The 23386-nt window shown below is 33.7% G+C and overlaps 4 protein-coding genes across 4 annotated transcripts; 2 read left to right on the top strand and 2 right to left on the bottom strand.

Moving 5' to 3' along the window:
- The first annotated feature begins 100 nt into the window (after nt 1-100).
- Nucleotides 101-793, top strand: LOC135634931 (early nodulin-like protein 21). The gene is made up of 2 exons (XM_065145686.1): nt 101-299; nt 444-793. Exons 1-2 carry the CDS (start codon nt 101-103, stop codon nt 791-793), a joined length of 549 nt encoding a protein of 182 aa, XP_065001758.1.
- Nucleotides 794-2215: 1422 nt separating this feature from the next.
- On the top strand, nt 2216-4664 carry LOC135635825 (extradiol ring-cleavage dioxygenase-like). The gene is made up of 3 exons (XM_065147185.1): nt 2216-2630; nt 3855-4225; nt 4300-4664. The coding sequence occupies exons 1-3, from the start codon at nt 2400-2402 to the stop codon at nt 4490-4492; spliced, it is 795 nt and encodes a 264-aa protein (XP_065003257.1). The 5' UTR covers nt 2216-2399; the 3' UTR covers nt 4493-4664.
- An 868-nt stretch (nt 4665-5532) lies between these two features.
- LOC135635793 (UPF0481 protein At3g47200-like) lies at nt 5533-8636 on the bottom strand. Its single transcript, XM_065147132.1, has one exon. The coding sequence runs from the start codon at nt 7041-7043 to the stop codon at nt 5655-5657; it is 1389 nt and encodes a 462-aa protein (XP_065003204.1). The 5' UTR covers nt 7044-8636; the 3' UTR covers nt 5533-5654.
- Nucleotides 8637-18329: 9693 nt separating this feature from the next.
- On the bottom strand, nt 18330-23147 carry LOC135635038 (UPF0481 protein At3g47200-like). The gene is made up of 2 exons (XM_065145842.1): nt 23094-23147; nt 18330-20086 (listed from the first exon to the last, which is right to left on the bottom strand). The coding sequence occupies exon 2, from the start codon at nt 19875-19877 to the stop codon at nt 18390-18392; it is 1488 nt and encodes a 495-aa protein (XP_065001914.1). The 5' UTR covers nt 19878-20086; nt 23094-23147; the 3' UTR covers nt 18330-18389.
- Nucleotides 23148-23386: the final 239 nt, after the last annotated feature.

The following is a 23386-nucleotide window of genomic DNA, read 5'->3' as shown; positions in this document are numbered from 1 at the left end:
TCTTGTTTTAAGGCGCACTCGCCTGCTTCTTTCCTGCTATCACGAGCTCCCAAGTCCAACAAACGAGTAGTCGATTGCTTTCGCTCTTCAAACCTCATCAATGGCGGCTCCGATTCAGACAAAGTTCTTCCCCAACCTCTTGTTCTTCCTTTCGGTCGCGCTTCTGCTTACCTCCGCCGTATCAGCTTACGAGTTCCGCGTCGGAGGACCCCGAGGTTGGACGAAGCCCACCGGAGATGAGTTGGAGAACTACAACCACTGGGCCACAAAGAATCGCTTCCATGTTGGAGATTCCTTGTGTAGGTTGATCACTATATATATAATAGTAGAACTCACCTCACTGATACGAAGAGCACTCGGTTATTAAATCTTAGTAACATAAGATTCTCCTCTCATCGATCATATGTTTGTGGTCATGTTGATTTGATTACTTGAGCTTTTAGATTTCAAGTATGAGAACGACTCGGTGCTGGTGGTGGACAAGAACGCGTACAAGGAATGCAACACGACGGATCCACAACTCAAGTTCGTCGACGGCAACACCACGTTCAGGTTCGACCGCCACGGCTACTTCTACTTCATCAGCGGCAAGCCGGGCCACTGCGAGGCCGGGGAGCGGCTGATCATTCGCGTAATGGTGCATTCGGAGGTGATGCCAGGAGCAGCTCCATCATCTCAGCCGGGCGGCGGTTCGGCTAACACGGAGTCCGGTGCTGCCTTGAAGACCACTACTGCTGCTTCTGTGTTGATGGCAGCTCTCGGATCTCTCTTCGCTATTTCCCTGTTCTCCTAGATTAAGCTTTAGGGACGCTAGAATTGGACGCTTCTGTTTTATGATTTGGATAGCTTAGTCATTTATTTGGTTGTTTCATTACAGTTTAAGGCTTAATTAATTCGTTATATGTTATTAATTTCCAAGTTTAGTATGGCATTCTCTTGGATATATCTTCACGTCAAGTACCTAACACATTCTTTTAAATCATGCATAAAAAGATTTATGGCAAAACAGAGGAGAAACCTAGTCAACCTAACTACCATCGAAACAGAAGTTGCTTTATATTGATCACATGGCAAGAGAAGAACAGCTACTCCGAGCTCACATCTAATGAAGGTGTGAGACCAAATCCATAGAATTTTCTTCTGAGTTTATATGTTATTAATCTCGCTTCTGATCATAATATATCTTAATGTTACTTTTCTATTACGAATAATTGTAACATCTAAAATAAAATAATTAGAGACATGCCATTTAAGTTGGATTGCCCTCTAATCAGCTACCCTTCAAAGCTCAGCCACGAAACCAACAGCTTTTACTGTTAGATTTTGTCCGCCAATACCATTACATGTAAAAGGGATTCCAAGGAAGGGGATAAGTTTTCTCGTTGGTCGAGAGAGCTTTCGAAGTTCCAGTGCCCATGAGCTCCCCCCATATGATAATGTGAGGTCAATTATCATACTTTGAGTTATCCTCGTTATATATATTTTAAAGAATTTACACTATTTTTATTCACCCTCTCCTGAAAGCACCCTCTCTAGACACCTTAAAAAGAAACTCAGAACACAAAGTATTTTTCACATATTGTATTATAGTTTTAAATCATTGTCACTTAGTTATAGTATTCTCGTATAGGTTTACAATATATTTGTGGAGGTGCTAAATACATCATAATATGATTAAAAATAAGATAATTATATTTGTTCAGAATTAATCTAATGCAAAAGATGAGAATCTTTTTACCTTATCCTCTTAGGAGCATTTTGGAATATGTGAAAAGTGAGGATATTGAAGAAAAAGCCTAAAGTGAGAGGCCTTTCAGAATTCATCTATTTTATTTGGATATTATTATTTGTAACCTCTTTTTTACTATTTATAATTTTATTTTAAATTTTTTAATATTATTTGGCAGGGGGTTGTGGAAAAAAAAGATTAAATTAGTAATATCTAGATTATAAATAATAAAATATTATTATATTATTTTTAAAGGATGGTCAATAGGGAATATTAACCTTTTTTTTTTATTTTTGTGTTGTACTAAACTTGCGATTGGACGGTTTGATCCACCGAGCCAAGACTTGGTTACGTGGTTAGGTGGTCGCATGCATTTCGAAGATCTGAATCCTACGATTGCTGACACGGTCCGACAGTCAAAGCGAGCTGATTCTATATTAGCTTCTCCCTACTATATCTAGAACTTAATGGCATCTTCGTGGTCAGAGAAGCCTCACGGCGACGTCGGCATTGACTCGATAAATATAGCACTCTTCTTTCCCTTTTGGTTTTCGACTCAAATCCTCACGCATTAATCCTCTATAAACAACCAATACTTTTTCTCATATCTCATCGCTCTTCCTCCCCCCTTCTTACCGCCACCAATCTATTGTGCTGTGGTTTCTAGTTGATGATGGATACCTTCTTCCTGTCTCATGGCTCGCCGACGCTGTCCATCGACGAGCGGCTGCAGGCGAGGCACTTCATGCAGTCATGGAGGGATCAGGTTCTGCCGGAGGTGCCCAAGGCCATCCTCATGGTCTCCGGCCACTGGGATGTGTCGGAGCCCACCGTCAACGTGATCAACGGCCCCAACGACACCATCTACGACTTCTATGGCTTCCCCAAGTCCATGTACCAGGTCATCATCATCCCCTCCCTCTACTCTTCTTATGCTCCTCTTTTCCCTGTACTCGTCTTTTCTCTCTTTCCTTCTTTCTCTGTGAAAACTGGATATTTTTTTCTTGTTTCCTCCTCCAACAACAAAAAAAATCTCCTCTTTTTCACGGATTGGAGTTCGCCAGGTTGCATAAAATCTTGTGATCCCTTGATTTTAGAGGACTTGTAATATTTGTCATACCTCAAAATCCTAGTTGAATCTCAAGAAGACATGCGATGCATCAAGTTTGTCCATGAAAATTGTGGATCTTCTATCATTGAAAGTCTGATTAGTGAATACCATTGACGATCACAAGTGTTGGGTGGGCAATTAACTAATGATTAGGTGGTGGGAGTTGGTAGACCTATTGATAAATAGTAAAATGATTTGGTGGGCGTTAATTAAAAGGTTATTAGGTGGGAGTTAATTATTTTAACTGTGCGTGTCAATAGTATTATTAGGGAGACTTAATCCCTAGTAAAATGTGGGTGTCAATAGTATTATTTTAAGTGGGAGTTAATTAAAAGTCTCCCTAATAACTAATAATTAAATAGTAAAATAACTCTTATGTGTCTCATCAATCCTTTTATTTTTAAAGGATTGTCAATAGTACCACTTAAAAAAATTATTAGGGAGATTTTTTAATTATAATAATATTTGATGACACGCACGTGTTGGGTGGGCAATTGACTAATGATTAGGTGGCGAGAGTTAGGTAGACCTAAAACACATGAGGCTTACCAATTCAATGACATCTTATTTTGAGATTAAAATAGCTTTATGCAGTAGCGAGCTTGCTCGACTGAGATGCAAGCCTTAGACCCTTCCCTTCTTCTAGCATCGACCATTTGATCAGTCGATCATTGGTATAGCCAGTAAGCTTGCTAGGGGTTTTGTCCGTTTCGGAATATGTGAACTCTAAAAAGTATATCTAAGAGTAAGGGAGACTCGACAGACTTATAAACCCGGCTTATATTTCTCAATCAATATTAGATTAAATGACCTACTAAATGAGTCTCCTAAACTGAGTTTCTTTCCACGTAAAGTGCTAATTAAGACATGCATCTTTGACATTTCCATATGTAGAAGAGGATCTTGATTGTTTATCTTAGGGCATGGTTAAGTGCATAGAAGATGAGTAACGCAGCATTTAATGTCCTCCGGAAGGAGAGCAAGTGAAAACTAAGAAGCTTGGAATTGTGACAGCTTAAGTATCCCGCACCAGGGACTCCTGCTTTGGCGAAGAGGGTGAAAGAGCTGCTGCAAGAGGCGGGCTTCGGCCACGTCAAGGAAGACAAGAACCGCGGGCTGGATCACGGTGCCTGGGTGCCGCTCATGCTCATGTATCCGGCGGCAGACATCCCGGTGTGCCAACTCTCCATCGACTCGGCCAAAGATGCTGCATACCACTACAGGATGGGGAAGACGTTAACGCCACTCAAGGAGGAAGGCGTCCTCCTCATCGGCTCCGGCAGCGCCACGCACAACCTGAGGGCTATCGGACGAGATGGTGCACCTCCGCCCAGCTGGGCCGTCGACTTCGATAACTGGCTCACAGATGCTCTTCTTAATGGAAGGTATGACATGTATATACGTGCTTGTTGGCGTTTCGATCACTGCACTGAGCTGACTCCTTGATGCTGTTTGGTAGGTATGAAGACGTGAACAACTACTTGGTGAAGGCGCCCAACGCGAAGATGGCACAGCCATGGCCGGACCACTTCTACCCTCTGCATGTGGCGCTTGGGGCTGCCGGCGAGAATGCGAAGGCCGAACAGGTCCATCAGAGCTGGAGCAACGGCACACTTTCTTATTCCTCTTATCGGTTCAAGGCTGCTGAATGATGTGCACCGTAGTCCCGAATAAATATGAAATGCATATTCTCAAAGAAATTATCTCGTTCTAGATGTGGCTAATTTCACCACTGTTGATCTTAATTCGAGGCTTATCTACTGCTTGTTTGTTGAACATTCTCTGCAACAACTAATAAATAAGAAGTCCTCTACGGCTTTTACATTGGCTCACCAATCAGATTGGGTGTCAATATAAGAAGCAGCATATGCAAAAGTTCTAAACATAATATTCCTAGGCTTATCCTAAATTTGATTGAACTTGGCATCATTCCTACCATTCCATAACATCCAAAATCCAGTGGCCAGATAAACCTCGAGGACCAGAGCATCTTTTCTCTCTGCAAGTGCTCACCTTCGTCGATTGAAGAGAAGATGGCTGAGGGATTCAATTTTAGATTTGTAAAGCCAGCATTGGAAGGGTGGAGACAAATTAATAGTGGCTTAGAGGTAGAAAGTTTGTTCTGCAAAAGTTTCCTAAAAAACAAAATAAACTACACCTTAGGTGCAGTAAAGAGTTTCAAAAGCTGTCCAAGACAATGATAGGGCTATTAATTAACGTACAAACTTTGATAATATATCGTAAGATCTTTAATTTAAATTTTATCTTCGTCATTTTTCTATTAAAAAAAAAAAAACTACTAGACAGAACAAGAGGACGCAGCAGTTCTTTATTAATTTTCACATCAACCTCGATCGAATGTTCCTTTCAATTGGTGAAATGCTCACTATGTTCCACTTTCATTAACCTTGACATAAATTATTAGTTAGTTAAGCTTTTTTTATATCCATATTCAAAATATAATATTAGTAATAATTATGTTAATAATATTATATACTACGCCAAACATATTATACCACTCAAAGAAAAGCCCTCTGTTCTTTTATCAAGATTCACCAATAAGGCAATCTTAATTTACAAAAGGTGGTGTTGAAGTTTCATACGCTACTACGTATGCAATAGATGTGGGTGTACAAGATTATGACTTCAATTCGATCCGTCTGCTTGTTGACACAGTGAATCTGCACCATGATTGAAAACTTTAAGCTTGTTGACGATATGACATCCGCGTACATGGCGCAAACAGCTTTAAAGATAAACGTAGAGATCATTACGTGGTTCATACAAACTTACAAATGATACAGACCATGATGACTATTTAGTTGGCTGAACATAGCTAAGTAATGTGTAAATGGTCTGAGTTGTGGTGAGAACGAAGAGAAAGATAGCTGCAGCCACCGAGACAATCGCCCAAGGATTACTGAAGTAATCATGATTCAACCTTGCTCGCCATTTGTTACATCTGGCGTCGTAGTGCTTATTGACTTCTTTGTAGATTCTTGAAAAGTAGCTACTCTCGAGGTCGTCAATCAGTACCTCCTTGCAAAGTCGGTTGAAGAGAGTAGCGACTTCTTCGCCGTTGCCCATGCCGCTAATAATGATTTTACTTTGTTGGAGCAATGCGACGTCGGCAGCCGTATCGATGATGCAATCTATGAGTCCCGCGTAGGACGTGACATGAGGGCTGGCTTCCCTGCAGCACTGCTCGAATGCTATGAGGTTCCTGAGGAGGATGTTGGTGTGGTCATCAACCTGAAGCTGTGGGATCTCCATCTTCCCATCCCGAAAGGTGATGTCCAGAAAGCTCTTAGCCTTCTTCTTCTTCCTGATATGGACGCCAGCCTCCGTGAGCCGTGTCGCACTTGGAATCCAGCCCAGAAGCATATTTGTCTCCTCCTGATCGTCTCTAGAGCAGCATGATAATTTGTGTAGCCACGATGAGAGCCAAAAGGGCATGTGGAGCACGTTCTGCATACAGCTGAGGTTGTGGCAGAGGAATGTGGAGGATTCACTGCCATCTCGGTCGTTTGCTGGGAGAATGCAAGAATAGAAAAGATGGAGTGTATGGTGAAATGATTTTTCGACGGAGGGATCTTCCGTCGTGATGATTATGGCCTTGCGGAGGAAACAAAGTATCAAACTATTGAGGTCATGGGATTGGTCAGGAAAAGTAGAGTCGAACAGAGGCTGGAGGAGACAGAAAGGGAGTTGGTTTTCCAGAATCAACATATCACGCGCCACCACTGGTGGTAGCGACCATATTGTGGCTTGTCCTTCTCCCTCTGGCAATATGGCCTCGATCACAAAACAGCAATCAAGCAACATCATTTGGACGAAGTCTTTGCTGCTCATCTCCACATTTTCTGAGTAGGCCATACGTGCTTGCCGCTCGTTCTCCTTGATCAACTTGAGGTAGTCTTCCAGGGGCTTCTCGGGGTTTCGGACAAGGAATTTGTTGAGATACTGCCATTTCAGGTGGTCCATGGCTTTCAGGTGAGACTTGTGATGGTGGAAGGGGCCGAGCGAAACGATCGCTGGTTCGTATGCCTCTGGTTCGATCCCTCGCAAGTTTGGTAAGACTCTGAAGATGGTCGGCTGTTCGGTGCGCCAATCCTCCTGTTCTGTTTCCTTCAACTTGTCCTTCAATGAGACAACCCAGTCTCGATCTATTGTTATCTTAATATGCTCCCCTGCAGTACTCATTTCTTTTTCCTTCTTTCTTCTCCCCCAACCTTTTAGGGCCTCTTCCAAGTTTTAGTTCTTTTAGAGAAACGAAGGGAATTCACGATTCATTGCATTCATGAATGTGCGGGCAAAATATCCACCTAATAGTTGTAGAGAAACGGCAAGTCTAAATTGCACGCACGCTGTCCCTCACCATCTCTGATCAAGACAAAACAATACAGAAAACCTACATATATAAACAGATTCAATATAACTCTCTTCACATTTTAGAATGATAGGCTATAAATTTCACTCATCCATCGACTTAATTTTTAAAACATACCATTAGTGTACTGTGAACGTAAAGATTAAAGTTATATCTTTTGAAAAGTCTTGAATTAATTTATAAAAAGCTGATAAGATTGAGTCTGGTTTGATAAAGTATTAAAGTTTTAATAACACAAAATAGATGTGAATACGACAGTAGATGATAATCGTATTCTAGTTTAATGTGTCATCCTATTCCTATAATTTGTTTACAAAATAAAAATAGAGAATTTAATTGATGAAATGAAAACGAATTCCTCCAAAGATCAAAATGTTTATTGGCATGAGCATGAGTGATCAGCTAATCAGCTACATGATTTTCTTCTTGGAATACATATATTATTTTATAATATCTTAGGCCTATAAATAGACATGGTATATGCTCCTATTCTAGAAATTTAGTTTTTTTATTTATAATTGTTAGGATATTATTTTTCTTAGTGGTGATAAACTTAATATATTTATAAGTCAATAAAAGTGAGTTATGAAATTGTATATAATGGTTTGTATAGAATTAATATGAATATTTGAGTTAACAATAACGAATGAAATATTATTGCACGAACTTATTAAAATTATATGTACTTATATCTACACACTTTTTCGTGTTTTCTATTTTGTAGCGAAAGAAAGTATTTTATCACCATTATATCTAATACATGAAACTTCTCATGTTGTTGATATATATAAATGAAGTAAAAAATTAATTAAATAAAAAATTAAAATTATTTGATTCAATAGAGGTGATGAATTTTATGGTAAACATGATAAGTTGGGTCGGTATTCTAATCTTTTTTTCTAGATTCTTAAAAAAGCAAGATATTTATACTTAGTATACCTTACTAGGTGTGCTGTAGTAAAATAAAATTATTAAAATGTGAAATTATATTCTTATGAATATGATTAAAAACATAATAAGTTATTCTTCTATATTCGAATCAATACCAGATAAAACAACTGTATATATCTTGAATAAGATTCCTAGCAAATCAGTTTTATCAACTTCATTTAAATTGTGGACTAGTAGGAAATATAGTTTGAGACATTTATATATTTGGGTTATCATACATAAATAAAAGTCTCCATTCCACATAAAAATAAATTGGATTCAAGAACTATATTTGGATATTTTATAGGTTATCCAAAAAACTCCAAGGGTACAAATTTTATTACCCTAATCATAATAAAAAATAGTTGAATTTGGTTATACAAGATTCCTAAAAATTATGAAATAAATGGAAGTGAAAAATCTTAAAATTTAATCATGATATTGAGAAAATATAGATTAATGCTCTTTTATCATTTCATATTTGAGAAGTTGTTATTCCTCAAGTTACTAAATAATTTGATGAAGACAAATAACAAAATTATATTAATTAACTCATACATAATATTAATATCATTGCTAATGAACTTGTAAAGAAATTATAATCGATAGTCTTGAGAATATCTGAAAGAAAAGACGTATCATTTTTAATAATTATATGGTATATTTATGAAAATCATATTATGATATGAGAATCCAAATGACCTATTATTATTTTCATAAGATACATAAAGTAATGATTTTGAAAGTATGATATGATGCAATGAAAAAAAAGTTAAAATCAATGGACCAAAATTATGTTTGGGAACTTGTCAAATTACCTAATAATTATAAAGGAGTCAATTGTAAATTAGTCTTTAAGAATAAACACGATTCAAATGACAATATTAGATAATAAAACTAGATTTATGGCTAAAGATTTTTTCCTTAAATAATAGTATGGACGATAATGAGACTAGTTTTCGAAGGAATTCATTATCATAATATTGGTAACTCATTATGATCTTGAATTACATCAAATAGATCTAAAAATAATTTTTTTGAATGAGAATCTAGATAAATTTATAGAGAAAGAAAAGCAAAAATTGGCTTGCAAACTTATGAAATTCATTTATAGCCTTAAATAAACTTCTAAACAATGATATACGAAGTTTTATAATATTATTATCTTCTTCAGATTTAATAAAAATATTATTGATCAATGTATATAACTAAAGGTCATTGAAAGTTATTTCATCATATTAGTCTTATATACGAATGATATTTTATTTATCAATAGTGATTTTAGTTTATTGTGCAGACTAAAAAAACTTCTTACTAAAAAAATTAACATGGTTGAATCACTGAATAATTTTAGCGTATTTAAGCATATTAGTATAAAGTAGTTGATGGCTAGATAAAAAGTTTAGAAATAGCTATTGTCCCCGTTTAGTATGGCTTTACAATCTAAGATTAAAGAACATATTCTTACAATAAGGCTTATAACTAATACAAAAAATATATGATGATATATGTTTAAGTGAACATTATTATTAATATTTTTTTTGCTTACTTAAGGTTATTTATTTTTATAATCCTATTTATATTTATTTATATACATATTATGGTTGAATATAATAACAAGATTATATTGACAAGATAAATTAATAAAAATATTATAGACTGTATTAAAAAAGACTAATAGTATTATGATATAGAAAAGAGAGTATAACATTGATAACATATAACCTACGACTTAAATTGATACTCAGACTTAATGTTATATTATTATATTTATTGAACTTATTGGTATATTTTATAAAGTTTGTACATTTGTATAAAATATTTTTTTAAATTTTAGAATCCAATTAGGTAAAATTATTTTTAAATAAATTTTATTTTATCAAATTTGAATTTGAATAATTTTATTTTATATCTTATCAATTAATGGACAGTTAAGTGAGAAAATGTTAGATTATATGATCCTTATTAGTTAAGATATATTAAAATTCTAATAGAATAAAAGTTCACTTATGTTAGGATTTGTTAGGATACAATGTTGATGGGAGGAACTTTCTTATATCTAGATTTTTTACTCTCGCTTATATATAAATATGATATCCGAGGGATTAGATTATAGATCATAGATCTATTCTCATTTTTTTATTATTCCTTACTTTTCCATCAATATTATGGTCCTATAAAAGACAGGAAGAGAGAGAATAAAAGCTTATTTTTCTTCTTGCAAATCGGTGTTACTATTACTTCTTATAAATCTTCTTTTTGCAAATCGGTGTTATTATTACTTCTTATAAATCTTCTTTTTGCAAATCGGTGTTATTGTTACTTCTTATAAATCGGACTATGATGAGCTGCTAGATCAAACTAAGATATCCTATCACAGATACGTAAATCTAATCTATGTTTAATTATCAGTGTGCCGGAAAAGGGAGTCCAAGTAAAATTGACGAAGCACAAGGGGAAGACGGTAAGGACACCTGCTAATAATATACAATTCATATCTTAAGTTTCTGTTATGTATGTATTTATAATGGTAGATTACAGAGAAGTTAGGTGCACTAGCTAGCGAAGTCCGAATTGACATAATTTATAATATATAATATAGTCATATAAATATATTAGTTGCGGCTTTGTGTTATATAGACTAGATTAGCATATCATAATAAATTGGCATTTAGTCAGGTATTAACTAGAAAAAAACTTTAGAGAATATATGGATTCAATAATGATAATTAAGCTGCTACCATCCCACTCAATGGATCGACCAACTTTATCCTCTCCTCTATAATATCATGGCATTCAAACCTTAATTTAGAGGAATTATAGCTGTTAGGTACTGCTTATTCTTAACTACTACCAATATATATATCCCACATATATTCACTAAATTTTCCTCAATGTATGGCAAATTTTAGAAACACGGCTAAGACGTTAAACGAAAGAATTGCTTAGAAGATACAAACTAATGAAATCAATCTAGAAATAAATGGCGAGGAAAGAAGAGAACCTTGAAAGCTGACCGGAGAATAAGATATAATATGAACGGGAGTGGCGGATGTGAGTCTATATATAGACTCTGTGATCAGCTCACATAGATAGTTATTTATTTTTGTTTACAATAAACACTCATAGATAGTCTGGTGATGGGAGGCCGTATGCCACAATCACATCAAACAGCAATTGACATTGGTCAAATTAAAATATATATTCTCGATCATCGAGACTCACTTTCTTTGTCGTAATTGAATGTTGTTTTACAAAATCGAATGAGACAGTTTTCAATTTGAGGTCCCCATGATTGATTTTGATACGATAAGATCGAAGTATCAATCATTTTTAGTAGGATTCTAGATTTATTTATTTTTGTTTACAATAAACACTCATAGATAGTCTAGTGATGGGAGGTTGTATGCCACAATCACATCAAATAGTAATTAATGTTGGTCAAATTAAAATATATATTCTCGATCATCGAGACTCACTTTCTTTATCGTAATTGAATGTTGTTTTACAAAATCGAATGAGAGCTTTCAATTTGAGGTCTCCATAATTGATTTTGATACGATAAGATTGAAGTATTAATCATTTTTAGAAGGATTCTAGATCTATTTACATTACAAAATATATAAGCATTATTTTCTCTGAAAATTTATGTTACCGTGTTCTATCTCAAGCAGCTAGAAGTTGACAGAATTATTTTTATATGCGTTGATAATTGTGGATAATCACAAATGAATGGTTTCTGAAATATTTATTTTGAAAAAGATATATCATTTATTGAGATAATATATATTTATATAAATTTTGAGGAAAAGATTTTCTATAATCATACACTCAAATCATGCACTCAAATTTGTGATTCTCATATTGTAGAGATATAAGGAATTTAAAATTATCATTCTATATTTGTCTTTATCATGCTCTCGCAAAATTAAACTTTGGATGTTAACCTCTAACCGATGCAATTAAAATATCCTATAAATAAAATATTTTATAAGAAAATTTAGTAGTTGATTAGAAGTACAAACGTGAGAAATACATAGTTAACAATTGACAACTATTTATAATCAAATAGAAGTCAAGTTGACAGTGAATTGAAAATTCTAACTGTTCAATTATATATATATATATATATATATATATATATATATATATATATATATATATATATTCTTTGGAAGAAGCTTGGACAGTTTGGGAAGGGATTTTTATTGATAAAAAAGAAGAATCTACTTCAACCGATATGCCCTTAGGCACAGTCATACATAACATAGAAATTACACTTAGAAAGGGTAGATAATTAGCTACAACAGCAATAGGTGCTGTAGCAAAACTGATTGCAAAAGAGGGTAAATCGATCACATTAAGATTACCATATGGGGAGGTCCGTTTCATATCCAAAAACTACTTAGCAATAGTTGGACAAGTGGGTAATGTTGGGGTGAACCAAAAAAAGTTTGGATAGAACCAGATCTAAGTGTTGGCTAGATAAACATCCAGTAGTAAGAGTAGTTATGAATCGTGTAGACCATCCCCATGAGGGCGGTGAGGGGAGAGCCCTATTCGGTAGAAAAAAAACTCACAATCCCTTGGGGTTATCCTGTGGAAGAAGTAGGAAAAGAAAAAAATATAGTGATAGTTTTATTCTTCATTATCGTAAATAGGAATATTGAAAATAGAATTTTTTGAATTTAAAAAAAAGTGATGGGCAAATGACAACCCGCGCATGGTGGATTCACAATCCACTACCTTGATCCACTTGGCTACAGCCACCCCCTTTGCTAGATAAAGGATTTTCTCATTTTTCCATTCATCATTATTATATTTATTCTTACCTCCATACTTAACTTAGATCGAGATATTGGACATAGAATGCTAATCTTTAAAATAAAAAAATATAAAGAAAAGGAGTAATACACTGTGACATGACACGTTGGCTATTAAAAACCCTTTTGTATATAACCATTTATCGAAAAGAATAAAAAAACTCAACATGAGAGAGGAAAAAGAAATAATAGTAACTTGGTCTCGGGCATCTACCATTATACCCACAATGATTGGCCATACAATCGCTATTTGGAAAGGAACATTTACCTATTTATATAACTGATCGTATAGTAGGTCACAAATTGGGATAATTCGCCCTTACTTTTACTTTTGCGAGACATGCAAGAAACGATAATAAATCTCATCGTTAAGTTAATTTAAAGTTTATTTTAATATTAAAATATAAAAATATAAATTAAATATAAAAATTTAAATTTAAAAAAAATATTTTTTTGTGAAAAAAAAACTGAAAGTAAAACAAGTGTTTATCATTCATTATTGGGGGATAAGAGTGAAAATTTTAGCTCGACATATATGTAGTATGCCTGTTTTCAAAACGCGAAGAGTAATTGATCAAATTCGCCTACGTTCCTATGAAGAAACACTTATGATACTGAAACTCATACCTTATGGAGTATCTTATCCCATTTTAAAATTGGTTTATTCTGCAGCAGCAAATGCTAGTCATAATATGGGTTTGACGAAGCTGATTCATTCATTAGTGAAGTCAAAGTTAATAGGAGTACCATTATGAAAAAATTAAGACCTCAAGCTCGAGGACGTAGTTATCCGATAAAAAGGTCTACTTGTCATATAACAATTATATTAAAAGATAAATCTAAATTATTTTTAGATGAATCTAAGATTTAGATTCATCATAGTAATCATAGTAAAATAACATATATGGATGGAAAGAAAATATAATAGGAAAATATGGGACAAAAAATAAATCCACTTCGTACGTACAACCCAACGTCATCATTCCTTTTGGTTCACACAACTAAAAAATTATTCCGTGGGTTTACAGGAAGATGAAAAAATATGGAATTGTATCAAGAACTATGTACAAAAAAAAATAGGAGAATATCCTCGGGTTTCAAAGGAATCGCTCATATAAGAATTAAAAAAAAAATTGATTTGATCCGGGTCATAATCTATATTGGATTTCTAAATTTATTAATAGAGGACCAGAATCAAAGAATTAGATATGAATGTACAGAAAGAATTTCATTCTGTGAACCGAAGAGTCAACATTGCTATCACAAGAGTTGAAAAACCTTACGGGCAACATAATGTTCTTGCGGAATGTATAGCTTTACAATTAAAAAATAAAGTTTCATTTCGAAAGGCAATGAAAAAGGCTATTGAATTAGCTGAACAAACCGATACAAAAGGAATGCAAGTACAAATTGTAGGGCGGATTGACGGAAAAGAAATTGCACGTGTCGAATGGATCAAAGAGGGCAGGGTTCCCCTACAAACAATTCGCGCTAAAATTGATCATTGTTCCTATACAATTCGAACTATCTATGGAGTATTAGGCATCAAAATTTGGATATTTGTGGACAAGGAATAATAGACCTTTATTTATCTTGCCATTCTGGCCGAACAAAAGATAACAAACTGTTTCATTCTTTTTCTGTTAAATCAAACAAAAATGAGCAATTCTAATTCTATAATGTTGAATAAAAATTCGATTGACCATTTGTTATAATTGCTATGCTTAGTGTGTGACTCGTTAATTTTTCTTTAGAGTTTAGAGTTGGAATTAAAAAAAAAGACTAAACCCTACTTAAACTTAATAACTATATAAAATAAATAAAAACAAAAATAAAAACAAAATAAACTAATAACCAACTTATTGCTTCGTATTGTCGAGATCCCAAGAAACAGTCACTATATGAGATGAGTGGATCAATCATATAGTTGCAGCAACTGCAACTAAAATATTTTCCATAAAAAATCTGATTATGGGTTGTGAAACAAAAATAAAGGGATGTGGATAAATGGAAGGATGATAGAAAAAGAGAACAAAAATATCAATGATATATGATTCCAATATGTATGGTCTATGAATTACCCCATAAAGGTAATGTGATAAAGCATCGAATATAAATAATAATAAAGAGCCTCGGGTTAATAAAAACGAAGGAGATTGACTCGAGAAGCTTGAGAAGCTATGGGAACGACGGAACTCAGTCACAGGATTCTACTGAAAACGAATCCGAATAATTCATTGGGTGGGATGGCGGAACGAACCGAGAGAAAAATTATTTATTATGAGAAGTCATGGGTTGACCTAGGAATAAAACATTAAAGAGTTATTATTCGCCCGGGAAACCTTTATTTATTGAGATTACATTACAATATTTTGGCATCATTTGATAAGGATAAAAATAAGGATCAAGGATCGTTATACAATAAAAAGCATTATCTATAATTTATATCTATAAATATGCATAACATAAATATTCTAGCTGTATATCATGTATATACATCTTCCTGTATAACAAAACAAATTCAATATTAATAAATGTCTTAGTGTATTAGTTTATTAAATACATGTGTATTTGTAATATTATTGAATCTTTTCATTTGTGAGGAGCTGGATGAGAAGAAACTCTCATGCCTGGTTCCGTAGTAGAGATGGAATTAAGAAACAACCATCAACTATAATCCAAAAAGAACCAAGTTTCGTAAACAACATAGAGGAAGAAAGAAGGGAATATCTTGTCGGGGCAATCGTATTTGTTTCGACAGATATGCTTTTCAGGCACTTGAACCCGCTTGGATCACGGCTAAATAAATAGAAGCGGGGCGAAGAGCAATGACACGATATGTGCGTCGTGGTGGAAAAATATGGTTATGTATATTTCCCGACAAACCTGTTACAGTAAGACCTACGGAAACACTTATGAGTTCGGGAAAGGGATCCCACAAATATTGGGTGTCCGTTGTTAAAAACTTTATGAAATAGGCAGAGTATTAGAAGCTGTAGCCAAAGCAGCTATTTCACTAGATGCGTCCAAAATGCCTATACGAACTCAATTTGTCAGGATAGGTATTTAGAACTAAACAGTGTATTGGTCTTCATCGATAATTGATGTGTATTCGAATCATAGGAGCTGGTAATAATCGATATGCTCATATCGGTGATGTTATTGTTGCTGTAATCAAAGAAGCACTGTCTAATATGCCACTAGAAAGATCGGAAATAATTAGAACTGTAATTGTAGCCTACTTGTAAAGAACTCAAAAGTGACAACGGTACGATAATACGATATGATGACAATGCTGCAGTTGTCAGTGATCAAGAAGGAAATCCAAAAGGAACTCAAGTTTTTGGTGCGATTGATTGGCTCCCGAGGTATTATAAATACTACTATATGGGACTATGATATATCAGAACGTCTAAAATAGATCAAATTTAGTAGATTAGTAGATTGTGTCTCACGCATATACTTTTAATAATAAATAATTTTATAACACAAAAAGAAAGAAAATAAAACAAAGAAAAAAAGGGAACATGTTGATTATATCAAAATTAGGAGGCACCAATAATTATAGTTCGTCATGGGTAAGGACACTATTGTCGATATAATAACTTCTATAAGAAATGTTGACAAGAATAAAAAAGGAACGGTGCGAATAACATCTACTAATATTACTGAAAATATTGTGAAAATACTTCTATGAGAATGTCTTATTGAAAACATTCGAAAACATAGGAAGGTAACAAATATTTCTTGGTTTCAACTTTGTGACATAGAAAGACTAGGAAAAGAATACAACAGAACTATTTTAAAGCGTATAAGTTGATCCGGTTTACGAATTTATTCTAACTATCAACAAATTCCTAAGATTTTAGGTGGAATAGGAATTGTAATTCTTTCTACTTCCCGAGGTATAATGACAAATCAAGAAGCTTGACGAGAAAAAATTGGAGGTGAACTTTTGTTATATATATGGTGATCCTCCCCCTCTGGTATCCTAATTTTATCTCTAACTTCCTATTTGTGAAATAGAGAGGAAAAGTGAGTTATATAACTCTTCCTCCATTAGTTGATATTTCATGGAAGTTACAAAGAACAAAAATTTATTCATAAAGGTTTAATTACTAAATCACTTCCCAACGGTATGTTTTGGGTCTGCCTAGATAATAAAGATATAATTCTATGTTATATTTCCGGAAGGATCGGATGTAGTTTTATACCAATACTCCTTGGGGATAGAGTCAAAATTGAAGCAAGTTGTTATGATTCAACCAGGGGACGTATAATTTATAGACTTCGCAACAAAGATTCGAATGATTAGGTGATTTTTAAAGCATTTCTTTCATGACAATACAATTCGAAGTTAAAAAAAAATTCAAGAGACTTATTTTCTTCCAAGGAATAGATTCAAAATTAAGGTAAGGAATAAGAAATATGAAAATAAAGGCTTCCGTTCTTAAAATTTATGAAAAATATTGACTGATCTGTAGGCGCGGACGAATTATAGTGATTTATTCCAATCCGAGACATAAACAGAGACAAGGATTATCTTTCTAAAAAAGAACTTTCTAAAGAAAAGATAAAATAAAGAATTTCTTTTAATATGAAATGGATATTTTCGTATCTTTTCTTTCTGTATATTTCTGACTTATATTTATAAGATGATAAAATATGACAAAAGCTATACCAAGAATCGGTTCACGTAGAAATGGGTGTATTGGTTAACGTAAGAATGGACGTAGAATACCAAAAGGAATTATTCATGTTCAAGCAAGGTTCAACAATATCATTGTAACTGTTACAGATGTATGAGGTTGGGTAGTTTCTTGGGCCTCTGGTACTTCCAGATTCAAAGGGACAAGAAGAGGGACACCCTATGCTGCTTAAGCGGCATAGGACAAGAATAGCATTAAATGTTATTCGTACAGTAGTTAATCAGGGTATGCAATGAGCAGAAGTTATGTTAAAAGGTCCTGGTCTCCAAAGAGATGCAGCATTACGAGCCATTCGTAGAAGTGGTATACTATTAAGTTTCGTACGTTATGTAACACCTATGCCACATAATTGATGTTGACCCCCTAAAAAAAGATGTGTGTAGAAATAAGAAAACAACGGATTTCAAGAGAAATAAATGATTCAATGATCTGATCAAATAATAGTATTAGTATAGTATGGTTCGAGAGGAAGTAGCAGGATCCACTAGAACACTACAGTGGAGGTGTGTTGAATCAGTAAACGTCTTTATTATGGTCGTTTCGTTCTGTCACCGCTTATGAAAGGTGAAGCTGATACTATAGGTATTGCCATGCGAAAGGCTTTACTTGCAGAAATAGAAGAAACATGTATCACACGTGCAAACTCTGAGAACATGTATCATTACGTGGTTCATACAAACTAACAAATGATACATGACTACTTAGTTGGCTGAACATAGCTCAGTACTGTGTAAATGGTCTGAGTTGTAGCGAGAACGAAGAGAAAGATAGCTGCAGCCACCGAGACAATCGCCCAAGGATTACTGAAGTAATCATGATTCAACCTTGCTCGCCATTTGTTACATCTGGCGTCGTAGTGCTCATTGGTTTCTTTGTAGATTCTTGAAAAGTAGCCACTATCGGGTTCGTCAATCATTACCTCCTTGCAAATTCGGTTGAATAGAGTAGCGACTTCTTCGCCGTTGCCCATACCGTTAATAATGATTTTACTTCGTTGGAGCAATGCGACGTCGGCAGCAGTATCGATGATGCAATCTATGAGTCCCGCGTAGGACGTGACATGATGGCTGGCTTCCTTGCAGCACTGCTCGAATGCTATGAGGTTCCTGAGGAGGGTGTTGGTGTGGTCATCAACCTGAAGCTGTGGGATCTCCATCTTCCCGTCCCGAAAGGTGATGTCCAGAAAGCTCTTAGCCTTGTTTTTCCTCCTGATATGGACGCCAGCCTCCGTGAGCTGTGTCGCACTTGGAATCCATTTCAGACTCGCATTTGTCGGATCCTGATCGTCTCCAGAGCAGCCTGACTTGTTTATCCACGATGAGGGCCAAAAGGACACGGGGAACATGTTCTGCGTACCGCCAAGCGCATTTGTCTCCTCCTGATCGTCTCTAGAGCAGCATGATAATTTGATTAGCCACGATGGGAGCCAAAACGACACGGGGAACACGTTCTGCATACAGCTGAGGTTGTGGCAGAGGGATGTGGAGGATTCACTGCCATCTCCGTCCTTTGCTGGGAGAATGCAAGAAAGGAAAAGATGGAGTGTATGGTGAAATGACTTTTCGACGGAGGGATTTTCCGGCCTGATGCTTATGGACTCGCTGAGGAAATCAAGTATCGAATTCTTGAGGTTATGGGATTGGTCAGGAAAAATAGAGTCGAACAAAGGCTGGAGGAGACAGAAAGGGAGTTGGTTTTCCAGAATCAGCATATCACGCACCAACACTGGCGATAGCGACCATATCGTGGCTTGTCCTTCTCCCTCTGACAATATGGTCTCAATCACAAAACAACAGTCAAGCAACATCATTTGGACGAAGTCATCGCTGCTCATCTCCACTTCTTCTGAGTAGGCCATACGTGCTTGCCGCTCTTTCTCCTTGATCAACTTGAGGTAGTCTTCCAGGGGCTTCTCGGGGTTTCGGCCAAGGAATTTGTTGAGATAGTGCCATTTGAGGTGGTCCATGGCTTTCAGGTGAGACTCGAGATGGTGGAATGGGCCGAGCGAGACGATCATTGGCTCGTATGCCTTTGGATCGATCCCTCGCAAGTGCGGTAAGACTCTGAAGATGGTCGGCTGTTCGGTGCGCCAATCCTCCTGTTCTGTTTCCTTCAACTTGTTCTTCAATGAGACAACCCAGTCTCGATCTATAGTTTTCTCAATCGGCTCCCCTGCAGTACTCATTTCTTTTTCCTCCTTTCTTCTCCCCCAACCTTTTAGGGCCCCTTCCAAGTTCTAGTTCTTTTAGAGAAACGAAGGGAATTCACGATTCATTGCATTCACGAATGTGCGGGCAAAATAGCCACCTAATAGTTGTAGAGAAACGGCGAGTCTAAATTGCACGCACGCTGGCTCTCACCATCTCTGATCAAAGACAAAACAATACAGAAAACCTACATATAAACAGATTCAATATTACTCTCTGCGTATGTTAGAATGATAGGCTATAAATTTCACTCATCCATCGTCTTAATTTTTAAAACATACCATTAGTGTACTGTGAACGTGAAGATTAAAATTATATCTTACGAAAAGTCTTGAATTAATTTATAAAAAAGCTGATAAGATTGAGTCTGGTTTGATAAAGTATTAAAGTTTTAATAACACAAAATAGATGTGAATACGATAGTAGATGATAATCGTATTCTAATTTAATGTGTCATCCTATTCCTATAATTTGTTTACAAAATAAAAATAGAGAATTTAATTGATGAAATGAAAATGAATTCCTCCAAAGATCAAAATGTTTATTGGCATGAGCATGAGTGATCAGCTAATCAGCTACATGATTTTCTTCTTGGAATACATATATTATTTTATAATATCTTAAGCCTATAAATAGACATGGTATATGCTCCTATTCTAGAAATTTAGTTTTTTTTATTTATAATTGTTAGGATATTATTTTTCATGTATTTATAAGTCAATAAAAGTGAGTTATGAAATTGTATATGATGGTTTGTACATAATTAATATAAATATTGAGTTTACAATAACGAATGAAATATTGTTCCATAAACTCATTGGAATGATGTATACTTATATCTACATATTTTTTTCGTGTTTCCTATTTTGTAAAGAAAGACAAGTATTTTATTACTATTATATATGACTTATCAAGATATGAATATTATGTCTAATACATAAAACTTCTCATGTTATTAATATCTTTAAAGTGTACATGAATAAAATCAAAAGATAATAAATAAAAATTAAAATTATTTGATTCAATAGAGGTGATAAACTTTATGGTAGACATAATAAGTCGAGTGAGTATCTTAATCCTTTTTCTAAATTTTTTACAAAGTAAGATATTTATGCTTAGTATGTCTTAAGTGTGTTATAGCAAATAAAATTACTAAAGGGTGAAATTATATTCTTATGAATATGATTAAAAGTAGGATAAGTTATTTTTCTATATTAGAATAATATGGGGTAAAGGTCTAAGAACAACTATATATATATATATATATATATATATATATATATATATATATATAAAATAAATTCCTAACAAGTTAGTTTTATCAACTTTATTTAAGTTATGGACTAGTAGAAAATATATTTTAAGACATTTATATATTTGGGTTATCGTATAGAATAAGAGTTTTCATTCCACATAAAAAAAAATAAATTCAAGAACTATATCGGGGTAGTTTATAGATTATCTAAAAAAATCTAAGAGTATATGTTTTATTATCCTAATAACAATACAAAGACAATCAAATTTGGTTATATAAGATTTCTAAAAATTATGAAATTAATAAGAGTGAAAAATCTTAAAATTTGAAGGAGATAAAGATTAATACTCTTTTATCATTTCATATTTAAGAAGTTATTATTCCTAAGTTACTAAATTATTTGACGAAGATTAATAATAAAATTACATTAATTAATTCCTACATAATGTTGATATCATTGCTAATGAACTTGTAAAACAACTATAATCGATGGTTTTGAGAATATCTCGAAGAAAATGACTTATCATTTCTAATAATTATATGATATATCTTTAAAAATTATATTATAATACGAGAATTCAAATGACCTATTATTATTTTCACAAAGCTATGGAAAATAATGATTTTAAAAATGTGATATGATGCAATGAAAAAAAATTAAAATCAATAGACCAAAATTATATTTGAAAACTTATCAAATTACCTAATAATTATAAATAAGTCAATTCTAAATTAATCTTTAAGAGTAAACATGACTCAAATGATAATATTAGATAATAAAACTAGATTTATTACTTACTAACTTTATTCTAAGAATATGCTCTTTAATCTTAGATTGTAAAGCCATACTAAATGGGTTAACAACTAATATAGTGAAACTTAAAAAATTAATTGACATACTTAAGTAAATATTATTATTATTATTATTATTATTATTATTTATACTTAAAGTTATTTATTTTCGTTATTCTATTTATGTTTATTTATATATATATTATGGTTAAATATAATAACAAGATTATATTGACAAGATAAATTAATAAAAATATTATAAATTGTATTAAGAAAGACTAATAGTATTGTGATACAAAAAAGAGAGTATGACATTGATAATATATAACCACTATGATTTACATTGATAGTCAGATTAAATATGATATTATTATTTATATTAGACTTATTGGCATATTTTATAAAGTTTATACATACGTATAAAATATTTTTCAAAATTTCAGAATCCAATTAGGTAAAATTATTTTAAAATAAATTTTATTTTATTAATTTTGATTTTGAATTATTTTGTTTATATCTTATTAGTTAATTGGCCGAGTGAGAAAAATATTAGATTATATGACCCTTATTCAATTAGTTAAGATATATTAAAATTCTAATAGAATGAAAGTCCACTTATATTAGGATTCCTTGGGATATGATTTTATGGGAGAAACTCTCTTAATTATCTATCTAGATCCTTTGTTCTCGCTTGTATATATATAGAACTTATGAGAGATTAGATTATAGATCATAGATTTATTCTCATCTTCTTATTAATCCTTATTCTTCCATCAATATCATGGTCTTATAAAAGATAAAAAGAGATAAAGAATAAGTGTCTATTTTCCTTCTTGCAAATCAATGCTGTTGTTTCATACAAATCTGACTATAATGAGTTGCTAGATCAAACTAAGTTATTGTTTCATAGCATAAGGTACATAAACTATGTTCTTTGAGGTACATAAACCTAATCTATGTTTTTTATTTTGATTTTGACATTATGTTAGTCCACATAACTGTGTATTTTTATGCCAATAAAAAACATACTAAAATGCTGATTAAAACAACATCAAGTAAATGAGAAATGTTTGCATGTAGAGAAAAAGCTAAGATAGAGATGTGACACAAAAGAGATAGGTTCTAAAAGCTAAGTTGTTTTGCTTACCGTGAATCATGTGCGCTATATAGACTGGAGTAAGTGTTTGGGAGTGGGGGGATGGGGAAGACATCGATACATTGCCCCCTGAGCTCTGTATTTATACAGTTGATAGCTTTCTTGTGCGAGGGGCCACCCAAGGAAACATCCCACATACTAACTAAGCCACACTTTTGTCTATCAAAAGACTCGACTCTTGTATCACTTTACAGCTTGCTCCGTCTCTTCGGCTAGTCGCCTTGTGATTTTTTTTTACGTACGTATTTGTATTTATAATGGTAGATTACAAAGAATTTATGTGC

The sequence above is a fragment of the Musa acuminata genome, chromosome BXJ3-4 (genome assembly GCF_036884655.1).
Source record: "Musa acuminata AAA Group cultivar baxijiao chromosome BXJ3-4, Cavendish_Baxijiao_AAA, whole genome shotgun sequence".
NCBI lineage: Eukaryota > Viridiplantae > Streptophyta > Magnoliopsida > Zingiberales > Musaceae > Musa > Musa acuminata.
This window is presented reverse-complemented; position numbering and strand designations above follow the sequence as displayed.

What these genes read in the sequence shown, in the direction of transcription:
- LOC135635038 (XM_065145842.1), bottom strand. Translation starts at nt 19,877, where the DNA reads ATGAGTACTGCAGGGGAGCCGATTGAGAAAACTATAGATCGAGACTGG.
- LOC135635793 (XM_065147132.1), bottom strand. Translation starts at nt 7,043, where the DNA reads ATGAGTACTGCAGGGGAGCATATTAAGATAACAATAGATCGAGACTGG.
- LOC135634931 (XM_065145686.1), top strand. Translation starts at nt 101, where the DNA reads ATGGCGGCTCCGATTCAGACAAAGTTCTTCCCCAACCTCTTGTTCTTC. An exon ending in CCATGTTGGAGATTCCTTGT is followed by an intron (nt 300 to 443) that starts GTAGGTTGATCA and finishes TTGAGCTTTTAG; the next exon opens with ATTTCAAGTATGAGAACGAC.
- LOC135635825 (XM_065147185.1), top strand. Translation starts at nt 2,400, where the DNA reads ATGATGGATACCTTCTTCCTGTCTCATGGCTCGCCGACGCTGTCCATC. An exon ending in TCCCCAAGTCCATGTACCAG is followed by an intron (nt 2,631 to 3,854) that starts GTCATCATCATC and finishes GAATTGTGACAG; the next exon opens with CTTAAGTATCCCGCACCAGG. An exon ending in GATGCTCTTCTTAATGGAAG is followed by an intron (nt 4,226 to 4,299) that starts GTATGACATGTA and finishes GCTGTTTGGTAG; the next exon opens with GTATGAAGACGTGAACAACT.